The following is a 25,427-nucleotide window of genomic DNA, read 5'->3' on the forward strand; positions in this document are numbered from 1 at the left end:
AGAACAGGCCAAGATCTTACTGGTACTGTAATTTATGGACTCGCTCCCCCTTCAGAAAAGCTTCCTAAAAAGGACTGGCTCCAATATAAATTGCTCTAAATGCAGTTCTACAGCATTGCCCTATTGGTTATGCTCCACCTGAGAAGCCGAGATTTCACATTCAAGTTTTCGGTGGTGCATCCCCAAGTCCTTGGACAAGGATACTTATATCGACAAGGTTTCCCTCTCTCTCTCTCTCTCTCTCACACACACACACACACACACACACACACACACGCACAAACTCTTAGACTGTAGGCACATGAATTCAAATATAAGACTCGGAACAGAACGGTACAACTTCAAAGCTTTCAGAGACATGCAACCATACCATACCCAGATTAAAGCAGAACAAACTTTCCTGCACCTTTTGAAGAAATACAGTTGGAAAATTTAGCCTGCATAAAAGAATAAGGATTTTAGCTGATAGGTGCTGACAGCGAGCTGCATCTCATCAGATTACTGGTATCTATACATTAGATTCAGCACTCTGATACTCTGATGACAGTCTCTTTAGTACAATAAACTGCAGCACATGACTACAGTAACTGGACTTATGTTTCTATGCTTCACAACTGCAGCACAAGCTCCACTTGATACAGCTCCCCATCAAACTTCAACCCATAGGCTTCAGCAGGATGAACAACGCTATTGACCATCCCACCAAACATGTAAACGTACCGCCCTGACCGGTCGGTGCATGCCCCATGAAATGACCTGTAATCAGGGCACTGCCCTTCAACCTGCAACTTCTTCCACATTATTCTTGATGTTTTCTTAGGACTAACTGACCGAAACCTCATTAGAGAACTAATATCTAAAAGCCAGAAGTCATCTTTCCGGTGCCTCTGTGAATCTTCTCCACCATATATCAGAACCCTGCCTCCCAATATGAGTGTAGCCGAGTGACCGACCCGTGGAAGGGGCATCTCACCCAGTACATTGGATAGATCATATTTGAGCTCCTTCCATTCAGGATGGTCTCCACCGATGTCAAAGAGCCATACATCATTGAGCACCTCATAACGTGAGCCCCTTCCGCCAAAAAGAACCATGCAGGTCCCACCAATCCATGTCAGTGAATGGCCTGAACGAGGCAGAGGTGATGGCTGGACATTTGGGATCTGATGCCATCTAGCAGATCTAAGGTCATCCGATAGATCCAGAAGCCAAGTATCACTCAGTCGTAGGCCGGACAGTCCAATCCCTCCATGGATCACCACTCTCCTGTCTCCAGTGCAGCATGCGGCATGGGCTCCACGAGGAGGAGGTGCAAGGGGGCCCACATCAAGTAGTCTCCATGAGATCTTGAGCTCAAGTGGTCCTTCGCACTTGACTCGCCCAACCCACGTATCATTTAGGCGGACTCCATTGTCATTGATGCCACCAAAGAGAACGAGGGAGTCGCCGACTAGGGTGCAGGTCTGTCCAAAACGTCCGCTTGGGATGCCTGAATTGACATGCTGCCAACTTAGTACCCTGTTGAATCCATTTCCAATGTATGCCACCCATGTGTCATCCAAATGGCGCCCTAAAGAGGAGAAGACTTTCAGATTAGAACAAAGTAAAAGAAACATATGGCCATGCTAGTAACGTCAATCTTATCTATGAATCTATATAAAGTAGAAGTTAATAGGCTTTAGTTCATTAACAATGCAGATTTTGTCTGAATCATAATCTGCATAAGTATGTAAAAATTTAGAGCAAAATTGATAGTATAAACAGTAATGCTCCAAAAGCGCCATGCTCTTCAAAAACATAACCATCACGTTACATAAAAATATGAATGAATCTACCAACAGTATTCTGCTGAAACATTGGATTATACAGGAACATTAATTTTCAAAATTTTGCTGATTAAATAGCAAAAACTCTTTGATCCAGTGAACATCTACATGAAAAGAATAATCTTTCCAATTAGGTACATTTCCCTATAATTCTACCAGCATGCTTTTAAATTTCAACAGCACGTATTGAAATGGTCAAAGCTAACTCTTGTATATAAGGAGATATCATCAGAAATAGATAGAGACTACTTTGCAACACAGAAAGTCTATGTTATTTCCAATTAGTCATCCACTTTATATGCATTTTCGATAACCTTATGCTTTCCTTATCCTTCGTATATATCCACTGCATCAGTGTCAAGAGACAATAACTCTTAAACACAAGAAATGACAAGGATATTAGGTACCAAGGAGTCATCCAAAATGCAAGCTATCCAAAGGAAATATGGGAAACTGATCATATCAAGATATACCAGCTTTTGTCAAAGGAATAAGGAACAGAAAAGTGAAAACACGGATCCTAACCTTTTAGGTGAGCAAATAAAGTCACAGAAATGTCAAGTCAGAGAGTTCAGGTTCACATTACCAACATATAAATAAGCAAGAACAGCAGGTCACAGTGACTTGCATTAACGTTTACCAGCCTCTGATTTCTTAGCTTTTTTGGATGGCATTAGAATTTTCTCATCCCACATGTTTAGGGTGAGTTTTTGTGACATTAGCAGTTAGAGCATTAAACCTTTAATAATTACTGTAAATATCACCTAGCCTGGGAACATCAATACCCAAGAAATGATTTCTGAAAAAGATAGATGGATTTATAAACAAGTCATGAAGGTAGGATAGGATCAGTTTCTTAAAACTAAAGGAGAAACTGCCATATCATGCAAGAGTATCTTCTTTCAAACACATATCGAAAGATGAAATTTGTCCTTCCACTTGTATTAATGACATATCCACAACGTGGTTCTTGCGACTATCATAAATGGCTTATCTGTCAAATTAAAAAGGCCAGTAAACTATTAAAAACAGAGTACGGAAACTTCCCATGAGTTGGAGCATACGACAATTGGCCTCACTTTGTGAATCAGTCATTGATTTGCAGAATGATTGAAGGACTTGGGGAAAGAAGTTTCAATCAAACAAGACCTGATATAACAGACACGGGTTAAAATTTCATCAAACACATATATGGTAAATGCTCACCAAGATTATATAGTCAAGTCTGGTGCGACATCGTGGGGGATCGAATCATCAGAATCACATAGGAAATACATGAGCAGTTGGAACTCTCTGATTGTTTATACAAATACCTGGCTTACTAGCACTTTCAAGTTTTATCAGTCCATATGAGGCCTGCTGGATCAAGTGAGCGAAAATATTCCATAGTTGATACACAAAGACGTAGAAATAGATTTTTAATCATACATGGAGAGTGAAAACAATCTGACATGAGTGACATGAGTTGTTGTACTCAAAAAACTGTTCAGAACTGATGTATATGCAGTTTGAGCAGAACCTTAACAATGATGATCTTCTTCTGGAGCAGTTAATGGAGTATTTTCCAGTAAAAATTTCATATATTTGTTTAGAAGGTTTCTCTTGGGTAGCTCGTTACAAGCTCTTTGTTTCACGGCCTAGTTTTGTGACTAAGGATTTAAGTGCTGCTAGTACAAGGAATGCTGGCACTGGCTAGCAGAAGCATCCTGTGCCAACACGTCTTGCCATGCTTAAGCTAAATAAAGAACTTTTACTCAGTATCGTCATATCAGCAGTGGTCAAACTGACATGGGACAATGCAAAACAGAACAGGTTTATATAGGCTGGTAAACCCAGTTCTCAGTACGGATGCAATGCTGGATACTGGTATTGGTCTGGTTTTGTACATGCTACTGGTGCTGAGTTGGCATAAACCAGAACTAGCCAATAACTAAATCCTTGATATGACCAGAAAATCATTGTTGATAAATGTAAATTTTGAGTGTGCTAAAGAGGTCCAATACTTAATCAAAGCAACTTTTGCGATGAGTATCCTTCATATACTCTCCAGATGGCTTTAGTTTACTTCAAAGGGCAAAGACAAGATGTCATTGAGCTACTAGAACAATGTAGCTACAGGCTTGTCTTAATGGGAGATATTGTTTAACCGAATGCCAGGATTTCAAAGGTCAGGTCAAAAAAAACTCTGCAGTTGTAAAGTATTAAAGACAATTGAGTTTATGGAACAAGCACAGCACCAAACACAAGTGGACAAGCTGTTTTCAAATCAGACGTAACTGGCAGATGGGGATGGAAGTAAAGACCTAAGTTTTGCAAATGCCAATAGCTGAAGCACTTCATACACGGATACATCAGTCAGATAATATAATCATGAGTCCTTAGGTCTAGCTGATCAATGGAAAAGCTTGTGTTGGCTATCTTGTAAGTAACCAATATGAGCAAGTGCTCTATAGCATCTCAACCAAGTAAGATTCCTGGCACTTTACTGAACAAACTTTCTTTTCGCAAGAAGGGTCTCAAAAAAAAGGTGATTTAGCTATATATTTCCAAAATAAAGTTAAATGCTAACTCAGATGTGGTACTCAAGATATTAAAGAGACTACTTGCCACCTTGTTCATATCGAGCCTATAATTTTACTGTTGTAGATTCCCACTTTAGACACTACTAGCATGCTTATTGATAACATATATAGCACTGATTAGGAACTGTCCATCTGGAATGACCAAGAGAATGCAGGAACATGAATTTGATAACCTCCCCCTTTATTTCACTAAAATATAATAGGATGTTGTTTGGTTTTTCACCAATGGAAGCATAAGCCTTAATTGTCATTTCAGAATTTTCATTACATCATGTTATGGAAGAGAATGTTAATAAAAGCCATTACTTCTTTTCCACCATTTGAATGCAATATGATTTTTGAGGCTTATATTATTTCAATACTAACGATCAAGTAAGAAAGAAATTCTGCTGCTATCACCACCAGCCATTATTCTTCATGGTGACCAGAATGCACATACAGTTGTTGTTATCACATCTAGCAACATCAAGGTTTCTCAAATCAATTGGAAAATTCATCCTCAATTACCTTTCTTCTCTCTTTCATGCTGATATTCCTTTTGAAGACCTCTTTTGAATTATCATCAATTTTTTTCTTTTGACAGGTTAGTCATGCACTTTCAAGGCAAAACTAAACCCTTTTTAAAGGGATTGAAACTGTGAAGAACATGTCTTTAAACCAAAAGCCCATAGTCAATATCACTGCCACTCAAGATTAGACCTTGATGGAATATGTGATGCCCTCGGTATTTCAAGATATAGCATGGGCTACTGGAAACCCTGCAAAATTTCTTTGGTTTTGAGAGCTAAAGTACAGGTGCTGCACATCTTTTAAACATCTAAAAATGCCCATATTTTTTAAATCTATTAGTTTAATCTTTTTGGTTCTTTTCAAGAATTTCTGCATAACAAAAAATAAAATTCTCCGTACTTACACTCACTAGCTTCTGCAGAATGAAATAAAACAAAGGGGCAGGATGAGAGCATTGCTTCTATATAAGGTGCATGTGCGCACGCATGCATGCGTGATTGTTTACACCACATCCTTCATCGGGTTGACACATAGGAGACGTGCTTAAATTGGCTACACGGTAAAGTGAGAACAGATATAATGGGCATCCCAAGAGCTAAAGACCAAATGGGAACTGTATAGGAGCTAACTAAAGATATTCCAATAAAGATCAAATCGAGATCATCCCACTGGAGGCTGAATATATGGAATGACAATATGCTGATTAAAGCAGGCTGAATAGAGACACGACAGGGGGTTCAGCTGATTGAGCATGACTATCAGCCTAACAAGTGGTACACGGTCTATCGGCTTGACCAGTGACACCAAGTCAGGACGTGGAGTAATAGGAGACAACTGGCTTTAGTTACCATAACCGCCAGAAGTGGAAGCAAACATGGATAACAGTCATAGTGGGTAGTTATTTTATTTTAGTATAAGTATTGAAATTATACTTTATCTAGGGATCCTTCAACAATTAATCAAATGCATCATTATCTTTATCTTAGTTTTACTCTACCTTCTAACCTAGGAGTAGACGTAACTTAGTTGATTACCGTAATCTACACCATTCTGATAGCCCAGTGCTACACCTTCCTACCATAGCCCAGTGCTACACCTTCCTACCATTGCCCAGCACTACGCCCTTACTGTAGCCCAATGCTGCACTCTCTTATCCACCTTCAAATGTTGGCATGGTGGTGACGAAAATCCTTGAAGATCAAGATAGCTACTCTCTATCCTTCATTCGATCCCCATCATCATCTTTCTGATTGATCAGATCCTGAAAGTACGCCTGTGTACACCAACCTTGTTGCCGCGAAGGGCGCCTTTTTCCACCAACCAAATGAGTTCCCTAGGAGCCCAAGCTGTCTTGTGCTCGTCCGGATAGGATGGAAAAGTGCCAACAAGTCTTTTCTGGCACGCCTGGTAGAGCAAAAAAAGTGCCAACGGTGCTTTATTTGCTGCAATGAAAACAGTTACTTGCGCTTTCCTAATTGGTCAAAATAATCAAACCATGTTCATATTCACTATTAACATAGGAATATCAACCACCGTACCAAGGCCATGATCTTCTTCAAATGGTATTTGTGAAGCCATCGGTTGTCAGGTTGGAGAGTGGTGCATGGTGTTGCCACTACCAAAACCTCCTTGGGAACCAACCCTGACTTTTGGTTCTCTCGGCTATCAAAAGTGCAACCCTACGAGCAAACCATTACCATCTTTGAAGTTCTCCATGATCTTTGTGGTTTGCAATTTTTTTGGTCAGTTGGTTCTGACAAACTATGGAAACAGAGTTGGAAGCATCAAGAAAGATGGGCTTGGAGTCTTAAAAAATAAACCAGGTGCATTTACAGCATCCTATGCAGAATATTCAAGGTACCAAGCGCTAAATCCATGCACTGCCCCATACGTGCAATAGCCCAAGATCCTTGGTTGTTTGTTATCTGTGGAAGCAATATTTGGTTGATGAGAGTAAACCATGTGGTCGATGAGAGTAAAAGAGAGGGGGGGTTGGGAAGGAAAAGAGAAGAAGAAGAAATTCGGCAAAGTGGGGGAAGAAAAAGAAGTTAAAAGCTTCATCACTTTAAGTGATGTAAATTTCAACCCTGAACGCTCTCGGGTTCACTCATTCCTCACTTGCAGGTTTGCTTATTGCCATTAAGATCTGCCATGGGGATTAGAAGGAAGGGAACAAGCAAGACAAGCAAGAAAATATCTCTGTTAGAAGGTTAATGATGACCAGCTAACTTCCTAAAACCTCCCTAAATAGTTTATGCTCCAAGTTTTTTCCTAAGTAAATTATATCCCAAGCTTTGACCTTGGACACCAGAAAGGACTCGTCAAGCTATGCTACGGTTTTGAACCTACACTCAAATAACCAGCAGTTCAAGAAGAACCACAAGCATCTAACTACTGCTCATGCATAAATAGCAATTCTAGCAAAATCAATTCTTTTACGTATTAATTGCAGATTGGTGATCCTAAATCCGAGCTGAAAAGAATCCATCAAGCAGTGAATCCGATACCGAGTTTAAAATCAACCGAAAAAGCTTGGATTTATCGAGCAAAAAAGTTGGGATAGTGAAAGGATAAAAAGACCGACCTCCTTCGCAGCCCCCACCGAAGAGAACGAGCCAATCGGAGACGAAATTGAGGGAGTGGGAGGCCCGGGGCTTGGGAAAGATCCCATCGTTGCACGATAACCTGCGGCAAGAGAGCGAGCCCAGCTGGGAAACTTGCCGGTAGAGCCTCTTCCAAGACAACTCCCTCCTCTCGCGGGCAGAGAAGGAGGCGAGGAGGGCGTCCACGACGCTGCTGCCCCAATCCCTCCTGCATATGGACTCCCAGAGAGAGTCTGAGGAGGCTAAAGATCTGAGCCTCCTGCAGGTCATGGAGAATGAGAGGATGGACTCAGGGGGGAGGAGGTGGAGGATGGAGAAGAGGCGGTCATAGTCCAGGTGGGTGATACTGGGAGAGTAGTAGGAAGGGGGAGAAGAAGAGGAGGAGGGAGAAGAGGGGGAGGTCTTGGAGCCTCGGGCTGAAGCCATGGGGTGGGCTCTCTTCAAGCTCCTGGTGGTGGTGGTGGGGAGGGGTGGGAGGTGCTCTGTTTCAGTTGTGGGATTCATGGAGGCGAGGAAGGTAATGAAGCTAAAGGCGGTGGTTTTTGAGGACAGTTTGGTAACTTTGAGCTTGGGAGGGTGGTGGGGTCTTGATATGAAAGTTGGGAACCTGGGATGAAGCGGTATCTTGGTAAATGCAGCAGTAACTTAGTGTTTGGAGATAAGGATGGAGGGTGGGGAGGGCAAATGCGGGCATAAATGTGCAATGATGGAGAGGTTTGAAATGGAGCACTCTGGAGTTTTTGGACTATGGAGAGAATGCGTGAGTGGGGTGGTAACATGACAATTCGCAAGGGAAGGAGACAAAGATGGGGAGAAAGCTAGAAAGAGATGGTGGTCAGAGAGAACATAATGGTGAGGGAGATGGGAGAATATCGGAAGAAGAATAAGAGCGCGTAGAACAGTGAGGGAGATGGTTGTACTACTTGTTAGAAAAAAAAAAAAAAAAAATCTAGGGGCTCGTTTGGTCCAAAAAAAAAAAAAAAAAAAAAAAAAAAAAAAAAAAGAAAGAAAGAAAGAAACAAAGAAAGAAACAAAGAAAGAGAGGCAAGATCAATGAAAAAGTAATGAGATGCTTTTTATTTGGTTGAAATTTTCAAAGAAGAAAGACGAAAAATTTATATTTTCATAGAAATATGATTTTCATATTTTATGAAAAAAAATTTTTATTAAAAATATAAAAAAGTTATTTTTCCATAAAGCGGTAATTACTTTATTTTTATTTCTTTCAAAAAAAACCTTCAACATTAAAAAAATATTAAAAAGACATCAAAAATTTAATTTTTATTAAATATATAATAAAAATTATACATAACTTTAAAAAAAAAATAGTCAATTAAACATAAGCATTTTGAAAATATATCACTTTTTCATAACCAATCAAACATATCAAAAATACTTTGCTAAGTATACTCTTTCTAAAAATTTGCTTTTCAAAAATAAAAAATACTTTTCATAAATCAAATTAGCCCTTAGAAAAATCTGTTAAAGAATTTCTCAACAAGTATTCAGCTGGCGAGTGGAGAAGGGCGGCAGCAGCAAAAGGAGAGTAGAGTAGAGGAAAGTTCTAGAAAAAGTACGGCCTGCGGGTAAAATGAAGAGCCGCAGAGTGGTGGTGGTGACACTTGGCCGACCGGATTTGGGTTGTGGGCCCTCAGGATAATACTATCAAGCTGACACGTAGCTCGGACTCAGGAGACATGGGAGGATAAAGCAATCGCGGAAGTTTGGACTTGTACGACAATTCCAAAATTTTGAATGGCCCGGTCGCTTACAAATAGAAAATTACACCTATTCGCGGATTAGTCAGCGGATTAGAAAATTATTTCTTTTATATATATATATATAGAGAAATCTCTAAATAAGCAATAAGCTCAAATGTCTTTTATGTAATGCCGGCATTCATTAGACCCCTGAATCAAAATTAGGCATCAGTAAGGCTCGACATTGATTCATTGTAGGTCTAAAGATGATGGAAGAATAAGATGTCATGTAAATTTTGGCTGGTGGTGATGAAAGCTTATAGTCTGTTTCAATTTAGATACAAGTACAAACATCCTGGAAGCCACATATTTCACTATCAGCCCTGCACAACCCATTCACTGGTTGGTTTCAAGAAAAAAAATCCAAGTCAATCGGTCCATGAGGGTTTCATAAAGAGAAACAGTTAAAAATAAGTTCAAGAAATCATCATTTGTATTCCTTGTTTCGTAGATAAAAATATATTTTTTAATGATAATTATCACATAAAAATGGTAAAGAAGTTAAAACATTTTAACTCCTGTTATGTGATCTTGAATGCTCATCAATTATCCTTTGAAGTGCTGCCTTGGCTTCATCCAGAGTCTGAACTCCATGTTCCACTTTAAATGATAGCCTTTGAATGTTGAACTGCACCAAGGAAAGGAGATGTTCTCAGCAAGCATGGTACATAGTATGAAGATGTCTACCCATATTACCCATAAATGGATAAATAGAACATTGTAGAAATAGATATTCAAACTGATAAATACTATAATGAGGCACTCACAAACATATGTTAGAAAGAAAAATCTCTCAACAAAAGAGCGGAAAAAAATAGAAACCTAGAGTAGATGTAGATAGTTTCGAACTCAGGTAAACTCTCAGTTTGGCGAAAACACATCCTGTTTCATTACAGAACGCTAGTTACTATAATACCGGGTAAGAACTAGCGCCTGGGGGTCATAAAATTTCAAAAAGCAACGGCAAGTCCCTTAGCCGTTACAAATTACAAGTCAGATTCTTGACAAAACCTGCGCATCTAGGGTAGATCATTAGACATGTCATGCTCCAACAGAAAGATTATAAAACAAGATTCTTAGTCATTCCGTGGCAGCAGTCAAACACGACAGTGAGAGAGCAGAAGCCAAGCTTGAAGAGCACATAAGGCCAACTCTACAATGAATTCCTGTAAACTCTCAATTTTGGGAAAACGCATCCTAATTTGTCAGAGAATGCTAGTAACCATAACACTATGTAAAAACTAACGGCTGGAGGTCATAAAGTTTCAAAGAAGAGCAACAACAAGATCCTCAGCCATTATATATTAAAGTCAGATTCTTGACAAAAGCTGCACATGTAGAGCAGATGCATGCTCCAACAGATTATAAAACAAGATTCCTGACCGTTCCATGGCAGCAGTCAAAGACATGACAATGAGAGAGCACCATCCAAGCTTGAAAAGCGCATAAGGCCAGCTCTAAATCTATCTGTTTAAGAGGGTCTAGTGGACTTAAATTCTCTCTCTCTCATGCAAAAAAAAAAAAAAGGAGTCGACATTAATAGTTTAGCACTCATGTAAACTCTCAATTTGGGAAAACACGTCCTATTTCATTACAAAATGCTCGTTACCATGATACTAGGTAAGATCAAATATTTGGAAGTCATAAAATTCAAAGAAGAGCAGCAACAACAAGAATGTCAAGCTTTACAAATTACAGGTCAGATTGATGAAAGCCTGCACATCCAGGGTTACAGAAAGACCATGAAACAAGATTCTTAGCTGTTCTGAAGCAGCAGTTAAAGACATGTCATTGGGAGAACATAAGCGAAGCTTGAAGAGCACATAAGGTCAACTCTACAATCAATTTGTTTAAGAGATTCCACTGGACTTGAACAAAACTTTCAAGATGCATGCAAACCAATTTTTTAGAGAAGCCATGATGCGAGAGAAGAAATAAGAAACAATATTTTGAATCAAACAGCTTCACGACATAAAAAATTAATAAATTAAGATGCATGCCATTATGTCTGTATTTTCTTAGCTTTCAAAATTTAGTCTGCAAAATGTTCAAAAGAAGGTGCTCTTTATTTGCCATTCAAACTGACATACAGATGTAAATTACATCTGAACAAACCCGTAGCTTCATATCCGAATTGGGCACATGAATTTGGAAAGGTCGGAGCCAATTTTGTTGTTTGATTTTGATTAGCCACTTTAGAGGACATGCAAAGATAAACACACTTATTTTGTATGCAGTTGAATAAATTAGGAACCAAGATCGGGATTAATTGGAAAAGGACAATCTCATTTTGAACCCTCCAAGGCCAGAAGAGGATAACAAGGGGGCACAGCTGTTTTTGTTAGTCATGACATTTTTACAACACTACAGAATTTCTTGCATGGTTCATCATGGCAGAAAATGAGGAGCATTTTTGCATGGATCACTTAGTGAGCACATTAATTTACTGATCATAAGAATCAAATCACTTTGATTCTCAAACATGCTGGGCACAAAGTATTGGCAAATTCATGCTTGAAGGATGAAATTTTTAACCTATATGAAAATTTGAGAAATGCATATATTGAATATATAAGCAGCCATCCTTTTGGCTAACTCTCTGAAAGCTCTCAGAGCCAGCTATAGGAAACAAGTCCAAAGCTAAATTAATTGCAAGCATATGCTGCAACCTTATGATACCTGTGCACCTTGCCGAACCCGGATATCAGTGCCTTTGCTGTCTACTGATATGAAAGCAGCATCATCTATCTCCATTTCAGTTGATATTATTTCTTTGAGTGATTTTGAGAACATCGCATTCAGTTCCTTTGGGAGAAAAGGGGAAAAATTCATCATGCAGATAATTAAAAGGAAAATCTTTAGATATTTGACACTCCTGGAACCTCTGATCAGATTGCAATATTTAAATATAACAGTGATCAAAAGAAATTAAACTAAATTGATGTGTTGAATGCAGCAAATATAGCAATCAAAGCACACCTTCAAATTTTGTTCTCCACCATCAACCGCAATCTTATCAGGTAGAAGGGCCTCGTATTCCTTGACATCTACCCATGCAACAGTGCCAAACCCTCCAATGAAATATATGTCGCTGGTGATATGCAAGTATTGATCAATTCCATGTATATAACAGCATATGTTTCTTGTTAGTTAATAAGATAATATCATTTGCTATCAAATAAGTGATTATGAGCAATAACAATGTTGATCATTAGTTGGTCAAGAAGAATACTAACAGAAGCATAACAAAAATAACAAGTATTCATAAAACAGAAACAATGGCAAAGAAATTTAACAACTTCAAGAAATAGCTATTCCATTTACTTTATCTTCCTCATCTTTCCACAAAAATCATATTCTATATTAATTGATTTATATTTCTGGTTTGCCCATTCCTGTCTTCTTCAAACCCAGCCCATCATATAGATAATAAATTGCATGTTTATTCTTAATTACCAATGTTCTTGTTCTTTTCCTTTACCCTTTTGTGTTTTTAGAAGTCCTTGATGCCATTTGTTCAGTACCACTGTTTACAAAGCAATTTTTTTTGTCCTTGATTGCAGCCTTTTTGCACTTCTTTTCTCGTCCTTTTTAAATTTCCCATTGTCCTCAATGGCATTTGTTCTTTGTGATACATGCAGAGTTAGAGGCACGTTCTCATGCATACATCATCCTCATGTATAGTCTTGACACCAAAACCTACAAGAGAGAGACAGTTGCGAGCTCCAAGTTCACCTAAGTACATATATTGTTTTGTCAAATAGGTAAAAGCAATGGTTCTTGTTTAAGTGCGGCGTATACATGTTATAAGCAATATGTGTGAAAATCTGAAATTCATAACAGGCATTATCAGATTCTTGTTCAGGTGCAAGATCAAACTTTGGCAGAAACTGAAGCTCATAGACAAACCTAATGTTGTCCATCCTATAATAGTAAAAGTTGCCCCACTGTTGAGACGCCCATTGTTGGTGTTTTGCTTTAAACTGCTGACGAGCCCATTCCTGAAATTGGTAAAAATTCCTTTTTAAAAAAACATCCATGAAACATTTGTCTGACAGGGTAAATAAATCTATTCACCAATAAGTATCAACAGGAGCTAATAAGTATGTTACAATTGAAAACTTTATGAAAAACTTGCTGACAATTCTAAAAGAAATGGTTGCATGTGCTCTTTTTTTCCTGAAGGAAGAGAATGTGCTGATCCAACTAGTTTCCTTCAAAACATTTCAGTTAGTTGCAACTTACAAGGAGCAGATAATGAAAGGAGTCCAAGGATGAGGCCATTCGAGTACGTCAAAATGATGAAGCTGTTTACAGGCATGAGCAGATGATCTAAGTAGTTTCTCCTAACACTTTCTTGCTGATGATAGAAAATGTGCAACTGAAGCCAAATGGTTCAATGTCAATAGCTTGTCTGCACGAATTTTTCAGAGGATAAATTGCAAAGCAAGAATCAGTCCACAGTTATCAGGTAAATGGGGTCTGTTTGGAATAGATAACTTAAAGATTTGAAAGTTCTTATTCCCTATTTCCTTCATTTTGGAATTTGGATAAAATGAACAACATGGTCAGTGGAAGGTTAATTTTTCAGAGGTTTGGTATATCATACCCACAGGGTAGGGGTTGGATCATCGCCTTTGATCTGTGTAGTGATTACCCTTTTAGTGTTGGCCTAGGCAGGAGAGCTGATTTTCTTTTCTTAGGAGGTTAGATTTTGTAAATTCCGTTCATATAGACACCACAGTCAACAAATAAAAGGTTAGTGAGTCCTGATGCACCTTAAGAACCTTTCAAAAACCAACTTCTTTGGAATGGTATGCCTATGAAATACTGTTCATTGCTTTTAACCCAAGCCTCAAGTTTCCTCTAGTATCTGATAACTGAATATGAGATTCAGTCTTAGATTTACATGATAGGGTATTAAAGAAAGAGCAGATTCAGGCGCTGCTTTAGAATAACGACAGTCGTATAAAATGATAAGATACAGAAAGCTTGATCACTTGATCAATTTTCTACATACTCAAAAAAAAAAATAATAATAAAACTGTAAGTTAGCTTGATGGTGTTAGTTTAACTAATATGGAAAGATAAAGAAAGGAGAACAAATTAACTATTTATTAGATTTTCAGACTAGGTTTGATCATGGAGATCTATGAAGCATCCTGAAGTGGTACCAAGAGCAGGAAAAGTTTCCAACCATTGGTGCAAACATTAAGAAAGTCACTGCACCTAAGACCCCTCATTGGAGTTCTAGACTAACTGAACGTGTCCACATGATCACAAGCATTTTCCTTTCCCCTTTACTTTCTACGAATGCGACACATCTTTAGTTTAATGTACTCGTTTCTAACTCAAGATGAGTCCAACCCAACATATCAATGATCTATATGAAGTTGGTTGACTAACTTACAATTCCTTATAGGTATTGATGGTTGATGAATCCATGTGAGTTTATACCTATAATGTCTACCATGCCACCTTGAACTGCTCTGTACCAACCGCATTGGACCATATTGGCAAGGTACTAGTACAGTATCAAGGTTCAATTCGGTGTATAAACTGAACTAGTTCATACTGGTTGGAACCGAACGGAACCATCCCATACCATCTGATTTCGGACAGTACCATGATTAAGAGTGAAAAAAAAGGAACTAAAAACCTTTGTCGGTACAGAATGCATACCGTGTCGTATCAATATGATTTCTAATACCGATTTCATAGACCACGACCTGTACTATATTAAAAGGAGCGATTTTTTTCAGGTGGATGTTATCATAGATATTAAAAATAAAATTCCATGTCTAATTGTTTAATTAATGCTCCTACACTTAACCTTCAAAAGACCTATCTCCTTCCAAATGAATTTAAATTGTCGACTGACCTCAATTTCTTCCTAAATATGCAGGTGTACATTCCTGTACACTAGTTCTGATAAAGAACATATTGGGATTAAGATGTTTGTTTGAGCACATAAATAGTTGAAATTAAAAGGGGATACATCAAATATAGGTTTTTTATTGATAAAGTAGTGAAGAGTTTGCATAAAAATGGAATGGTCAGGAAAATACAAATACAACTTGGAAAGAACCTGTTTATCAGCAGGAAGTGGGAAGATATCCCCAAATATTGTCACACGTGCATTTGATAGCCCACTCCATCCAGGTATCTGTGAATCAAAGTAGCTTTCAGCAGAGTGAAAAACAAAAGATTGTTCTTCTAGTACTCCTAAGATGATAATTATAAGCACAAAGCTAAATTGCACCTGTATAACAACTGTACATCTTGAATCAGCCAAGAGATTACGTGTGTGGATGGCTAATGGAGAGAGTGAAAAAATAGGATCTGTGCAAAGTTGGAAACAAAAATTACACCCATGAAGCAAACGCACCTTGGATGAGCTTGCAGAAAATAATTAGCTTACTTACGGCCCATTGAATCAGTCGCAAAATCAACTAATGAACCAAATGGGTATCCCGCACGATGATGATGCATCCGAGACATTAAAGTGCAGAGATCAGCAAATCTGGCCTTGATTTATCGACACAGAATAACAGCAGCAGAGCATAGAGTTTCAAGGTATTCATAAGATTAATAAGATCACAGTATAGAATAAAGACGAGAAAGAAAGAATTATTTGATTCGGTACAACAAGGTTCATTATCCTTGCTTTAGATCAAAGCTTACCTGCTCCATTAGATTGCGGACAGCCAAGGCTGGTCGAGGTAAATCGTGAACAGAGGTTGCACTTTGTACGCCACCAGAAATGGGTGTTCTGAAAAGCCCAGCTTTAGATCCACCTGCCCCGCTTCCAAAAGTGGCAGGTGCTACCATCTCTGATAACTCAGTGATGCCACTTGCATGGCTGCCATTCTGAACCAAGTTACCCTACAAAGATATTGAAGGAGGCATCGGGACAGTTCTTTAGTAGATTCACTGAACAAAACAGGGAGAAATATTTTAAGCTGTTTTAACCAGAATAGTAACGACCTATCTCTCATATTGCTTGACGGACCCTCAAATTCAAGAAAGGCCAATAGTAATGCAGAAATCATTTATCATGTTTGTAGATGGTGAATTGAAATAAGTCACTTGGTGATCAATAATGCACATTTTTACAATTCTCAATGCCAAAAAAGAGAATCTAACAGCTTAACCCCCACTAGACATGGGTGTTTTGAGCAGGTTAGATTAGATACACTATTCCACTTCCACTTTTGTTTTCATCTGATTCTAGTAATTCCCAGTAACTACGGAGAATTATGTTTTTAAATTACTTCTAAAAATGCAAGAGGATCCATCAAGATAGTTTTTTAATTCCTAGTAGATGATTGAATTGAAAGGAGGGAAAACTCCTCATAATGTAGGATGCTTAGCTTTATCCATATAGAAAACAGCATAGCTCCTACGCTATCAGCTCAAACCTTTATCTTGTGATCTTGAACATGTTTTTACTCCTTTCGACTTTGAAACACCTCAATCAATTCATAATTACACAAAAAGACCAACAATGTCGGAGCTATTGCTCACATATAATAAAACTAAAATTAATGTGAGAGTCAAGAACAAGATAAAAGCACAACATGTTATGTATGCAGGGGTAAACCCAGCCAGTGTGATGATTGAACTTTAATGAGCTGGACTTTAAGAACTTGATCCCCAACTCAGCTAAAAGAACTTCAAGTATTGGATAAAGAAATAATCAGCAAGCAAACACAATGAGAAACACACTCTTCAGAAGTATAATATAAGAGCAGAAGCAGGTCAAGTTTAGGTTCCAGTGGAACTAGTAAAGCCATAAACATGAGAGCAATCAGAAAGTTCCAATTTTTGGATCTTAATAATTGAAATCTGTTTTCAGTGTAATTATAGAAAAAGATGAACCAATGGTCAAGTTAGATGCAGGACAACTGTCACACCCAGAATTGAATCAATGATATCGATTCTTCTCTAATTGTATATTCTAAAGCAGAGGAATCTGTGACTTCTTTTACATGTTTAATGTTTATGGAGATTAGAGAAAAATCAACACGATGGTTTGTTCTACAAAGATGACGAAAAGCTTAGCTTTCGGAAGTGATGCAAGGTGCATGGAGATAATAACAAAATCAAGAAACCAACTCAGTGTTTGCCTTGTCCAATTATCACAGGCTTATGAGATTTCCAGAGATACAATATTCATAAACTTACAAGATTGAGTTGGGATTGTGATAGATGAGCTGTCGTGCTGCCCTTGGTACGCAAGACTGTAACTGGTTAAGTCCCTGATATTGGTTATGAATGTAAAATTGGTATTTTAAAGGAAGAAGTGCCTTCTATTTTCTTTAATTAAGATAAAATAGTCATAAAAATAGAAAGAAAGAGGAAATAACATCCATTCTTTCTCCACCCGGATGCTCTTCAAGCTAAGACTAATATTACCCCACGCCTTAATTTTCTGAACAACAAAAACGGGCCTTATTATCCATCAAAGAATGTGTTCAAAACGAATATATGAACTCCAAACACAAGAAAAAGAATTCAAACATTTAGTCATGCATAAAATCCAACAACGGGAAAGGAAACAACCTCAAAACAAGATGAGTCCTCATCCGCAACAGAGCTCAACCCACTAGCGGATGCCCCATCCTCTTCCCCAGTACCCCAAGAAACGTCATGGGCAGCGGTTCGCAATAACCACCCAGACCTCTGAGCACTCGATTGAGCCCTCCACAGCCGCGAAGATTCAAACTTTTCGCCGGTTCTTGCGCATCCCAATCGAAAAGTAGGGATCTTGGATAGAGCAGGGCTCGTCGGCTGGCGGGCCGAAACAGCTTTGACAACCCTGCAGGGAACAGTAGAACTCGAGAGGGCCTCCATGGCGGAAACCCTAGAAGACGAAGGATTGGGGGACGGCGGAGTGCGGAAAGATTCGCTATTTAGCGTACGTAGGTTGGAAAGAGAGAGAAGGGTGGGGAGGGGGGGACAAGGAGGGGGAGTCACGATATATATAGATCTAGATATATTATACGTACACGATTTAGTCGCATAGGATTGTTCTATGCGGAAAGGAAGGGATCCTTCCGAATCTGAATTACGTGGGTCCCGCTTGTCAACCACAACGGTCTTGTTTTCTCCCTGTCTGGTTGCCACCACGTGCGAGTGCGGTGCCGGCATGCCAGCAGCATGTGATACTTTTTAATTCTTGTTTGGAATTTTGGTGTATTTAGGCCTGCATGCAAAAGTGGTGGATGCATTTAATCATGTGGAATTGTGCAAGACTGTCATCGATGCCTTTTTAGTTGATCAACATGCTAGGATTTAGAAATTATTTTGTCTCCGGACGTCCGAAGTTCTCATGCTCCGAACCCAAACATAATATAGCTGCATACTTTCTGACGCATCGGAAATAAACTATAGGGTTTGATTTTCAATAGACAATTTGTGTTTGGGTTATAATTTATGAAATTTGACCAATTTTAGAGTTTCATGAATTCGAAAATTATTTTGCGAACTCAAATATTTCAGTAGATTTTTATCATATTTGCGTCACGAAAGTGCGATGGGTGGAGGACTTAGGTTTGGATTTATTTTACAATTTTGGAAACTACTTAAGAGTTTGAGGATAAGATAAGAATTGAGTATTTTCAATTTTTTAAAGCTTAAGTATGTTAATTTTGAGGATAAATTTTTTTAAGAGGAAGAATATAAAAACTCATTATTTGTTAATTTAAGAAGAGGCAAAATTTATTACTTGTTATGAATTAAAACCATTATTATTTAATAATATTGAGGTTGTAATAAATTTTCTGACCGTATTATAGATTCAGGGCGTGACAGAAATTGTAAAGCAACACAATTGATCCATATATATCAATTTAGTAATTGTGTGTGACATTTAGTAACTGGTCATTTAACTTTAGATTTATTTGCGTTAAAACAAGACGACAACAATTCCATTGTATGTAGGAATATTAGCTGATAACAACTAGCAAGTTTATATCCTTACATATATCAAATGCATAAAACATATATTTTAAAAAAAAATTGTAACTCCTTAGTCATAAGTTTCTTATGTTCAAAGTCGAGATAGGGATCTGCCACATCCAATTGATCCATGGACCAAAAGTTTGAAAGGCCATAGCTTCCATTCAAGGAGAAAGTTAAAATATGATACAAACAAAATTGATATAAAAGTCCAAATCTAGCTCATATCTAAATTTGAAAATTTTTATTTCAACCAATTTCTGAAAAAAAAAGAAGCAAATCTCACTATTATAAATAAAGGCTTTATACAGTAGACTTAAATACATTAGTCAAAAAAAAGTAAAATGTACTTTACCAGGCTTTCCACATTTCTTTTTTTAATTAGAATAGAAATTCAACCAGAGTTTGATGATTGAATCTCATTAGTACAAATAGAAGATTCTGTAATAGTTTTGTTCATTGTTAATGAAAGTAAAACACTTACAACCCCAATTTCAAAATTCTTAATAATCTATTATTTTTTATCAAAAAAATAAAGAGAACATAAGAACAATATCTAAGAATCTAAAATACGAACCGCTATTCCCACAATGATTTGAGTGATTGCACTAAGGGAAGTTAAAAGAATGAGACCCAATGAGACTATCCCCCCAACACAAACAAAAAAAAGTCCAAAAAAGTTCATATTACAAATTCTTTCATGTAATTCCCATAGATTGTGTCCTTTACACTCAAATTCTACCCGTTAATCCAGTACCTTCCTCCCTTTCCTTACAACCTCTTCAAACTCTTCTTCCTTGCATCCATCTTCTTTTTATCCACCTGAACTTTTGTGGTGACAGCTCCTTCCTTCTTTGGAATTGCTGATGTCCCGGTGGCAGGCTCCATTACAGGATCGACAACATTCTGATCCTGGCCATTTGCTGCTAATACTTTGGAGGCTGTGTTAGCAGCAGTCAAAGGAGTAGGAGGTAGCAGCACCTTGTCACTTGAAACCACATTTTTCATATCCACATTAAGAGCCGTGGTAGATTCCGAGATTGCTCCAGTCTTAGATTTTGGTTTATGTTTGAGAGCATGAATTCCAGTGTACAACCTGCAAAATGTGTCATAAAAATCCACCGTGAGTTCCTCCCTCCATATCAATTATCAAACACTAGCCCATAACAGATGAGACAAACTTCGTAATGTAAAACCATGATATATCATCAGCTGAAAATAATAGTACATCTAACTCCAAAAAGAGGGCATGTGTTCTTTTTTTTTTCTTTTTTTTTCTTTTCTTTTTTTTTTGGGTGGGGGGGGGGGGGAGCTGACCTGGCATGCCTTGCATACTCCTCATAATTTTCGAGCAACATCTTACCAGCCTGTTCATTAAGTGCAGATTCAGGAAATGGTTCGATCAGCAGACATCTGACCACCTGCCAGCAGTGTTAATATGAACCACATTGGTTAAATCATTAATATGCTCAGATTAACTTGCTTTGCCAACTGAAGGAGCTCATCATATTAAATTCATCAAGCAATCAGCACAATGATTAACATACTGAGTATAATCAAACAAAATATGATCATAAAAATAAAGTATGAGTTCTGAATTAATAGATAATGGGGGCAACATATCTAGCTCAGGCACACAAAAAACATGCAAATCTCCAAGAATCAGTTCCAATAAAATACCTACTAGCTTGTGAAGGTGGTATTGGAATGAGAAAAAAATAGCACTTACCATCCTAACTTCCAATGGAATTCTGAAAAATTGACATGCTGGAATAGTTAAAATAAAACATGAAGGAGGGATAGCAACCTATGAACTTACAAGCAAAACATGGCGTAAACCAAGATTTGGATTCCAGTCCTTCTTTAGTGTGTTCACACAAATCTCACCATTTGTTGCAATGTTTGGATGAAAGATTTTAGTCAGAAAGTAGCCTACAAATATCAAAGTGAATGATTACCACTCCACATACTGAGAAGTCATATCATGTAATAATACAAAATAGAGACCGCAGAATTCAACTATAAATTGATGGCATAAGGAAAGACCTTTTGGAGGCAATTGAGGGAAGTCGTGAGATAATATGAGCTTCATGCGGAATATACCATTCTCATATGGAGTTCCAGCTGCATCAAGCAGGTCCAGTTAGCATAAAGTCATCAAACATTACTTCCATGGCAATAAGCATGCTGAAAAATAAAATCAGAAACCCACCAGGACCCTCAATATCAGCAAAAATGGTAGAGAAGTCATCATCATTTACAACCACTTCAATGCCTTCCGGCGGTGTTTCATCAAGATTCTTCAGTTCTTTAGCGAGTTGTCTGATGACATTAGGTGGAAGATTTTCATTTGTTGCCTGAAAAAGTAATGAGCATTTTCCTTAATTAAAATAAGCTTGAATTACAAGATGGTGCACATAACTAAAAATAAAATCAGATTTTTTGATTGCATAAATATTTAAAAGGTACTGCAAAGTATCGAACAAATTAAAATCATTTTCAATAAGATTACCATCATTACAAAAAGAAGTCTCGGGGAAATAAGTTGTTTCTGTTTTTCTGCCGTGAAGAGAAATCAGGTTACGACAACTATTCAATGTTTCAGAATGCTCTAACAAAGACGATGGTTCAGTGATAAATATCACCAACAGATCTCCAAATCAATCCACACAAGCCTGCAGAAACAAAATAATAAGCATTGGCTTGATTATTCAAGTATATATGAAAAGAAATGAGCAAATATAAGTTCAGGTTAGCAAATAATGTGATGGCTTTGATAGATATCATGAAGACAATGGAATCACAGGATTTAAACCGACTAAGGGGTTTTGGTACAGTCATATACTGCAAGAACCAAAAGGAAAAGAAAGAAAATACTTGATGGACCACATGATATATCTTAGCATATAAATAAGTTCCATGAAATAATATTCCATGTAAATATCTTAGCATATAATCAAGCTAGTGAACAGATTTTCAACATCTTTAACACGTGGTTATCATAATACCATTTTCTTGTTATGTACATGATTGTAGGTTGTAGAATAGGCTTCCATATGCATCAAGAAGAGTGCAGGAAATGCATAAGATAACTCTGAAAAGGTAGCAAATATATACAAAATAATAAATATCCGTACTGCCAGAGCAAGTCAAAAAGTAACTTGTCTCAACATACCGTAGCTAGGGTATGAAATGCAGAGCCAAGAAGGAAAAAAAACAACATCTAATATTAAGGTGTTTCCATTTATGGATGGCAACAAACATATACATCAATAAGCACTACGCTTGTTGATAACTTAGATTGAACAATTTTAAAGCTTATGTACAACATCAAATAATTGATTTTCCAGTTACACACATAGAAATCTATGTTTGATAATTAATGAGCATTCCTTTCTAAGTATTACACATTTATAACAAAATATCGTACTTTTGGAAAACCTGTCAGCATGGGTATGAATAGTATGTGAGAGTTGGCCTTCAAAGAAGGTTTCCCACTAATTGCAGAACAATGATATTTGCTGCAAACAACCAACAAGATTTTCTCTTTTGATTGGGAACAAGCAAACTTTATGTGAAAGACAAATCCACCTGAAACATCTTATATTTGCATAGAGACAATTGAGAGGGTCGTGTCTAGAAAGCAATTAGGCTTTCAACATGGAATGTTAAGACAGAACCGCATGAACCGTTTTTTTAATAACAATGGAAGCACCACTGAATTCGCTGATGTAAAACAGTTGGGGAAAAAACTACTCACTTTTGAACATGGAACATCATCCAGAGACGAGATGGAAGAAGGTAAAAGCTTCAGGCTGGAGTGTTGTTTGCTAGCAAATGAACCAGTTGGAAGAACCCCCCACCTGGTTACCAACTCAATGTAAGCTTTCTATTAATTGACACCCAACTTCAACTGGATACATCTGATAAGGAGTCAAGCCAACAAAAAGGGGGAAAATGTTGCCTGTGAAAGATTGCTTACTCTACTCAAATCTCTCACTCCCAAACAAATATACTCCTTCCAATAGCATCATACATGCAGAAAAGTTTCCACCAACAAGGGACATGTCTTCTGTGCTGCTTGTTTCTCTCCACCCATAATTTCACACATCTCCTCAGAGTAAACATGTTAACTCTTCGCCAATTTTTTTTAGGGAAAAAGGAAAAGAAGACTCTTCAAATCCCTCCCATCGGTATGTAGTTTCCTAAATTTTCATGCCAACTAGTAATAACAAAAAACCATACCACACAGACTGCAAGAAGGTTATCTAAGAAAAATTTAGCAAACTATTAATTCCTCTTAAACTTATAGAAAAGTTAAAGGGGATTTAATAAGTTATGTCCTTTAGGGAAATCACTCGCAAAAATCTTCTTTGGATTCACAGCCCAAAATAGGAGGAAGCTTTGCCCCTCGCAAGCTAGACAAGATGTGATAAATAAAACCTTATGCAGAGGAGACTTGGATGCTATCATAGCCCACACCCACACACCTCACCATGAGCAGCTACATAGAATTCCCCAAGAAGATTGTACAGATGGTTAAACTAGTCCTTTTAACCTTTATACTTCACGCTCGATCTCCACTATGACATCATCCACAAATAAGTCATGATGAGTACTGATTCTCCCCAGGTAACGCAGCAAGCCGACTTTAAAAGACATGAAATTTTAGTATACTCTCTTGGGAGTTCATAAAAATCATGCACACCTAGCCCAAGAATTTTTCCAATCTACATTGAAAAATTAACCGACAAAAAGATGATTTAAGAATATGGTAAGATGTGACAAAACCAAATCAGTCTATCAAATGAACCACGGTTCAAGAAGCTAAAGGAACTGAAAGACAAGAACCCTAGCATGTTCCTGAGTATCAAAAGAAAGGGCAAGAAAGGAAAGAAATGTATCATCCGAGAAGAAAGAATCAAATATCAACCAATCAAAACTAAGAACTAGAACGCCTAATTAGAAACCAATACCACATACGGACCAAACAAAGCCAAAACCTTGCACATGATTCCAAATATAATAAAAGAATCACAACTGACTCAAACAGATGGAGATCAGAAGCCCAAATAACTAAAGACCGTGTTTTCCCGAACATCCCGAGAACAAGATTATGGGATAAAAACTATTTTTTTCCAAAGGCTTTCTGACAAAACAAAAGAAAATCTCATCAAAGAACCAACGGGTCCCAAGAAATCGAAGCAAAGAAATTTCGATCGATCAAAGCAAGAGAAAAATAGAAAGAAGAACAGATCGCTTACCTCAAAGAGAATGAGAGCCAAATGATCTCAGAATCTGGCTTCTTTGGATCCGAAAAGCGAGATCACAATGATCGGGGGAAAGAAGACTCCGAGGGTTTTGGTGGGGTGGGGGGGGGAGGGAGAGAGGGAGAGGTTTCCTTTCAGCTAACACGTATTTGTAGCGGTGGGCGTCCATCGAGCAGCGGATCTAGGGACTCCAATATGACGGTAATGCCCCTACTCTTCCTTGCAAATCACAAGATCCGCTCCTCCGTTTGTTCTCAATGACCAACACACCCTTGTTTGTATCGCGTTACGAAAATTAAATGAAGCTATTCTCGTAACTTCGTCCGGATTCGAAATCTATAATTTGCATATAGACGAAAATACCCTAAATGCCAGTGGTGTAATTACGATTGAGTATTCTGAAGCTGTGTGATAATTTACGAGAACGAAAGGGTTGTGTTCTAACGAGATTTCAGTTGACAGAATTACCCCTTCCTTTGAACCGTTGACGCTTGGAGTCAGAATGACTGGGGAGGGGGCCCGCACATGACCCCCATTGCCGACCGCGGGGATCGCGATTGGGCAGGTAGCCGTTGCGGGTGCCAGCTGGCGAGCTCTATTTTAAATCCGGTGTTTGGAGGGGCTACGGGGGCATGGTTATCACTACCGTCATGTCCAGAATTTCCCCATTGATGTGTAAAATATGCGTCCCCAGTCCTTATTTTTCAAACTTTGTGGTTATTCACAACTGAAGTCATGATCGAAATGGATAGAAAAAACATACCATAATTTCTTTCCATTTAAATTTAATTTCTGAATTCAAATTATTATTGTAATCTTCTCATTATTTCTTTCCTATTCTCTCTATTCAAATTTAAATTACTGCTATAATTTTCTTCTAATTTTTTCCTATAATTACTATTATATATCCTAT

The 25,427-nt window shown here is 37.8% G+C and overlaps 3 protein-coding genes across 4 annotated transcripts; all 3 read right to left on the reverse strand.

Annotated features, from left to right (window-relative positions):
- Positions 1-380: 380 nt before the first annotated feature.
- Positions 381-8,415, reverse strand: LOC103707064 (F-box/kelch-repeat protein At1g51550). The gene is made up of 2 exons (XM_039128066.1): positions 7,503-8,415; positions 381-1,570 (listed from the first exon to the last, which is right to left on the reverse strand). The coding sequence occupies exons 1-2, from the start codon at positions 8,023-8,025 to the stop codon at positions 609-611; spliced, it is 1,485 nt and encodes a 494-aa protein (XP_038983994.1). The 5' UTR covers positions 8,026-8,415; the 3' UTR covers positions 381-608.
- Positions 8,416-9,590: 1,175 nt separating this feature from the next.
- LOC103707039 lies at positions 9,591-18,233 on the reverse strand. The gene is made up of 9 exons (XM_039128067.1): positions 17,847-18,233; positions 15,966-16,166; positions 15,707-15,809; positions 15,544-15,623; positions 15,370-15,447; positions 13,191-13,282; positions 12,261-12,372; positions 11,961-12,086; positions 9,591-9,909 (listed from the first exon to the last, which is right to left on the reverse strand). The coding sequence occupies exons 1-9, from the start codon at positions 18,135-18,137 to the stop codon at positions 9,793-9,795; spliced, it is 1,200 nt and encodes a 399-aa protein (XP_038983995.1). The 5' UTR covers positions 18,138-18,233; the 3' UTR covers positions 9,591-9,792.
- A 1,503-nt stretch (positions 18,234-19,736) lies between these two features.
- LOC103707041 (ubiquitin-conjugating enzyme E2 22-like) lies at positions 19,737-24,622 on the reverse strand. Of its 2 annotated transcripts, XM_008791376.4 has the most exons (8): positions 24,509-24,622; positions 23,005-23,107; positions 21,757-21,919; positions 21,457-21,601; positions 21,291-21,368; positions 21,064-21,176; positions 20,562-20,665; positions 19,737-20,340 (listed from the first exon to the last, which is right to left on the reverse strand). In XM_008791376.4, exons 3-8 carry the CDS (start codon positions 21,760-21,762, stop codon positions 20,016-20,018), a joined length of 771 nt encoding a protein of 256 aa, XP_008789598.1. In that variant the 5' UTR covers positions 21,763-21,919; positions 23,005-23,107; positions 24,509-24,622; the 3' UTR covers positions 19,737-20,015. The 2 variants fall into 2 exon arrangements, with proteins under 2 accessions (XP_008789598.1, XP_008789599.1); XM_008791377.4 differs by lacking the exon at positions 23,005-23,107.
- Positions 24,623-25,427: the final 805 nt, after the last annotated feature.

The sequence above is a fragment of the Phoenix dactylifera genome, chromosome 7 (assembly GCF_009389715.1).
Source record: "Phoenix dactylifera cultivar Barhee BC4 chromosome 7, palm_55x_up_171113_PBpolish2nd_filt_p, whole genome shotgun sequence".
Lineage (NCBI taxonomy): Eukaryota > Viridiplantae > Streptophyta > Magnoliopsida > Arecales > Arecaceae > Phoenix > Phoenix dactylifera.